General features: G+C 38.6%; 1 protein-coding gene across 1 annotated transcript; it reads left to right on the top strand.

Annotated features, from left to right (window-relative positions):
• Nucleotides 1-2694: 2694 nt before the first annotated feature.
• LOC133832013 (uncharacterized) lies at nucleotides 2695-4573 on the top strand. The gene is made up of 6 exons (XM_062262409.1): nucleotides 2695-2990; nucleotides 3185-3189; nucleotides 3284-3582; nucleotides 3642-3861; nucleotides 4099-4419; nucleotides 4530-4573. The coding sequence occupies exons 1-6, from the start codon at nucleotides 2695-2697 to the stop codon at nucleotides 4571-4573; spliced, it is 1185 nt and encodes a 394-aa protein (XP_062118393.1).
• Nucleotides 4574-4936: the final 363 nt, after the last annotated feature.

Genomic DNA, 4936 nt, shown 5'->3' with positions numbered 1-4936 from the left:
ACTCGCAGTGCTCCAATCCGATACCAACACAACCCTTTACTTAATTTTCTCACTCTGATCTCTAACTGGTCTTAACCAGATCCAAGATCCACCTTAAAAGATTCCATCTTACTCAGCAACTAACTCTTTAATTCTTACAACCCCCACTGAGCCACTCAAAACTGTATTTACATCTGATTCCCTTTCTGGTACTAAATCAATCACCATTCCAATCTTCTTTTAATAAAAAAGAAAACCTGACAGACCACCTGGAAACACATTCAGAATTCACAGACTAGTCCAGTCTGTCCTGATCTCACTAACACAATCTAGGTGGTATCCACCACACTGGCTAAGAGCTTCATGCACCTCCCTGCACAAACTTCGTCCCTCACATCCGGTATCATAAATATATTGAATCCATGCACAGTGCCAATTGTCATAATACTTTCTACTCGCAAGCTCAAGAATTGCTACACTTTCCTTGCCATTCAGGACTGTTCCACAGTTATTTAACCGATCCACACCTTAGATCAACCATAGCCAGTTACTCATTAAACCAACGATGAGTCCTTGCCATAACTCAACTTACCCCTTAAGTTACCAATACCGTGCTACTTTTCCCATCACAACATAACCATGTGATCTAAATATACCATCAATATACCCTTCTCTGTATACATGCCAACAAAAGAACAACATGGCACCAAAGCTAAACAGCATAATTCACAACTCAGAACTAAAAGACTGACCTGTCATCCCCGACGAACTAGTCTCGGTCTCAGATTCTGACTGCCCTGGAACAAACACTCGAGCTGGATTCGAGCTAAAACCAAGGCATCCATAAGGAGTTTGGAGACTCAAATAGGTTAGTTGTCTACTTTAATGTCTAATAGAGCTCAAGGAAATTTTCCTAGCACTACAGAAGTTAATCCTAAAGAACAATGTCAAGCTATTACTTTGAGGAGTGGAACAAGGTATGAAGAGCCAAAGAAGAACTAGTCAGAAGGGAAATACACAAGGCATAGAAGAAGAGAAGTCTAATGAAGAAAAGGTTACTGAAGACCTTAGTAAGAAAGAAGTGGTACCACCTGTGAGCGTTGACCATCAGGTTAGAATTCTATATCCACAAAGGCTTCGTAAGCATAATCTAGATAATAAATTTGCAAAGTTTTTAGAGTTGTTCAAGAAGATACATATTAATATACCGTTCGTAGAAGCATTAGAGCAGATGCCCAGCTACGTGAAGTTCATGAAGGAGATCCTGTCTAACAAGAGAAATATGGGTGATTATGAAATAGTAGCATTAACAGAAGAGTGTAGTGCCATATTGCAAAGGAAACTTCCACAAAAGTTAAGAGATCATGGTAGTTTTACTATTCCATGCACGATTGGGGAATTTGAATGTAAGCATGCACTTTGTGATTTGGGGGCAAGTATTAATTTGATGCCTTTGTCGGTATTTTGTAGACTTGGTTTAGGTGAAGTTAGGCCAACCACATTAACATTGCAGTTGCCTGATAGATCTATGAAGTATCCACGTAGTATTATAGAAGATGTGTTGGTGAAGGTGGATAAGTTTATATTTCTAGCTGATTTTATAGTTCTTGATATGGAGGAGGATGAGAATGTTCCTATAATTCTGGGGAGGCCATTTTTAGCAACTGGGCAAGCATTGATAGATGTGCAAAATGGAGAGTTAAGGCTAAGAGTACAAGGGGAAGAAGTAGTATTTAATGTGTTCAAGGCTATGACTTATCCTAAAGCAAGTAGCAATTGTTTCTCAGTGGATGTGGTAGAAGAGGTAGTAGGGAGAAGAAAGTTAGTTGAATATCCTCTTGAAATTAGTCTTACAGTTGATGATGTAGATGGTGAGGATAGTGAAGAGGCATTGAGTTATTTGAAGTGGATACAATCATATGGGCCGTGGAAGAATAAAAGGTTTGAAGAATTAGGCGAGGGACCGGAAAAACCGTTACCATCAATTTTGAAGAAGCCACCTGTGTTAGAATTGAAGGCTTTACCGAAACATCTACGCTATGCTTATCTTGGAGAGAAAGAGACTCTTTCAATCATAGTTTCATCATTTCTTTCGAAAGTAGAGGAGGAGAAGGTGTTGAGGGTATTAAGGGCTCATAAAACTGCTGTAGGATGGACTCTTGCTGATATAAGAGGAATAAGCCCATCGATAGTTATGCATAGAATTCTTATGGAAGAAGATGCTAGACCAACTATTGATGCCCAGCGAAGACTTAATCCAACAATGAAAGAAGTGGTGAGGAAAGAGGTCTTGAAATGGTTAGATGTTGGAGTGATTTATCCTATTTCTGATAGTGCTTGGGTAAGTCCAGTACAAGTAGTACCTAAAAAGGGTGGCATGACCGTGGTGAAGAATGAGAGTAATGAATTGATTCCAACAAGGACTGTGTCGGGTTGGAGGATATGTATAGATTACCGGAAGTTGAATAAGGCAACTAGGAAAGATCATTTTCCTTTGCCTTTTATTGATCAGATGTTGGATAGGTTGGTGGGGCATAACTACTATTGTTTTCTAGATGGGTACTCAAGTTATCATCAGATTGTAATTGCACTGAAGGATCAAGAGAAGATAACTTTTACATGTCTTTATGGTACTTTTGCTTTTAGAAGGATGTCATTTGGGTATGCAATGCACCAGCCACATTTCAACGGTGTATGATGGTGATATTCTCTGACATGGTTGAGAAAAGGATTGAGATTTTTATGGATGATTTCTCGGTTTATGGGTCTTCTTTTGACAATTGCTTGACTAATTTGAAGTTGGTTTTGAGGAGATGTGAAGAGTCTCATTTAGTACTTAATTGGGAGAAGTGCCACTTTATGGTGAATGAAGGAATTGTATTGAGGCACACGATTTCTAAGAAAGGTATTGAGGTAGACCGAGCTAAGATTTCTGCAATTGAGAATTTACCACCTCCAGTTTCAGTTAAGGGAGTGAGAAGCTTCCTTCATCATGCAGGGTTTTATAGAAGGTATATCAAGGATTTTTCTAAGGTTTCAAAGTCTTTATCTACTTTTTTTATGAATGGAGTTCCTTTTGATTTTGATGAGAAGTGTCACCAAGCTTTTAAGATACTTAAGGAGAAATTGATTTTGGCACCTATAGTTGTAGCACCTTAATGGGATTTGCCATTTGAATTGATGTGTGATGCTAGTGACTTTGCAGTTGGGGTAGTGTTGGGACAAAGAGTTGACAAGGTATTTAGAACGATTTATTATGCAATTCTTACCTTGAATGATGCTCATATTAATTATGAAACTACAGAGAAAGAGCTTTTGGCCATAGTGTTTGCCTTTGATAAGTTTAGGCCATACTTGATTGGGAATAAGGTGGTTATTTACACAGATCATTTTGCGATAAAATATCTTATGACCAAGAAAGATTCCAAGCCTCGTCTTATTCGGTGGATTTTGTGGTTACAAGAATTTGATGTGGAAATTAAAGATAAGAAGAGCACAGAGAATTTGGTGGCTGATCACTTGTCTAGATTGGAGGTTGACGAGGATTCTAGTGATAAAGAAGTTCAAATTAATGATGCTTTTCCTGATGAGCAGTTATTTGAAGTAAGTGTTTGTAAATATGTTCCATGTTTGCAGACTATGTTAATTTTTTGGCTGCAAAGGTTATACCTCCTGAGATGACAATGCAACAATTGAAGAAATTCTATTTGGAGGTGAAGCACTGTTACTGGGAGCAACCTATTGTGTATAAACATTGCCCTGATCAAGTTATTAGAAGATGTGTGCCAGAAGAGGAGATGTTGTCAATCTTGACTCACTGCCATACTTTGCATTGTGGCGGTCATTTTGGAGGAACAAGAACAGTAGCAAAAGTTTTGCAAAGTGGGTTTTACTGGCCTACATTATTTAAAGATACTAATGTCTTTGTCAAAAGTTGTGATCGTTGTCAACGGACTGGGAATATATCAAGAAGAGATCAAATGCCAATGACTGGTATTTTGGAAGTCGAGTTGTTTGACGTATGGGGAATAGACTTTATGGAACATTTCCCATCATTGTATAATAGCAAGTACATTTTGCTTGCGGTGGATTATGTTTCTAAATGGGTAGAAGCTGCAGGAACTCCTACTTGTGATGGGAAAGAAGTACTTAGATTTCTTCACAAAAATATTTTCACTCGGTTTGGTACCCCAAGAGTGATTATTAGAGATAGGGGAAGTCATTTTTGCAACAAGTCTTTCACTGCCCTCTGTGCTCGTTATGGTGTTCATCATCAAAAGGCATTGTTTTATCATCCACTTGCAAATGGTCAAGCTGAAGTGTCGAATAGGGAGATTAAAGGTATCTTGGAAAAGACTGTAAATACGTCAAGGAAGGATTGGTCAAAGAAGCTCGATGATTCACTTTGGACTTATCGCACTGCATTTAAAACTCTGATTGGTATGTCACCATATCGATTGGTGTTTGGTAAGGCATGCCATTACTGGTGGAACTGGAGCACATAGCTTACTGGTCTGTGAAAAAGTTAAATCTTGATCTCTTTATGGCAGGACAAAATAGGCTTATGGAGTTAAACGAGCTTGAAGAATTTTGAAATGAAGCTTATGAGAATGCGAGGATTTATAAAGAGAAGTCGAAGGCCTTTCATGATAAGTGGATACTGAGGAAGGATTTTCAACCAGGAGATAAAGTGCTGCTATTTAATTCAAGACTTAAGCTCTTTCCTGGTAAATTGAAATCAAGATGGCCAGGACCATACACGGTAGTTGCTTCATTGCCTTATGGAGCAGTGCAAGTTCATAGTGAGAAGACATGACACTTTAAGGTGAATGGTCAGAGGTTGAAGCATTATTTGGAGGACCCGGTGGACAAATACAAGTCCGTGGTGATTTTGGAACCACTCTGATTTGAATAACAAACAAGAGTCTAGCTAAAAGGCGTTAAAGACAACACTCTT

This window comes from Humulus lupulus, chromosome 4, assembly GCF_963169125.1.
Source record: "Humulus lupulus chromosome 4, drHumLupu1.1, whole genome shotgun sequence".
Lineage (NCBI taxonomy): Eukaryota > Viridiplantae > Streptophyta > Magnoliopsida > Rosales > Cannabaceae > Humulus > Humulus lupulus.
This window is presented reverse-complemented; position numbering and strand designations above follow the sequence as displayed.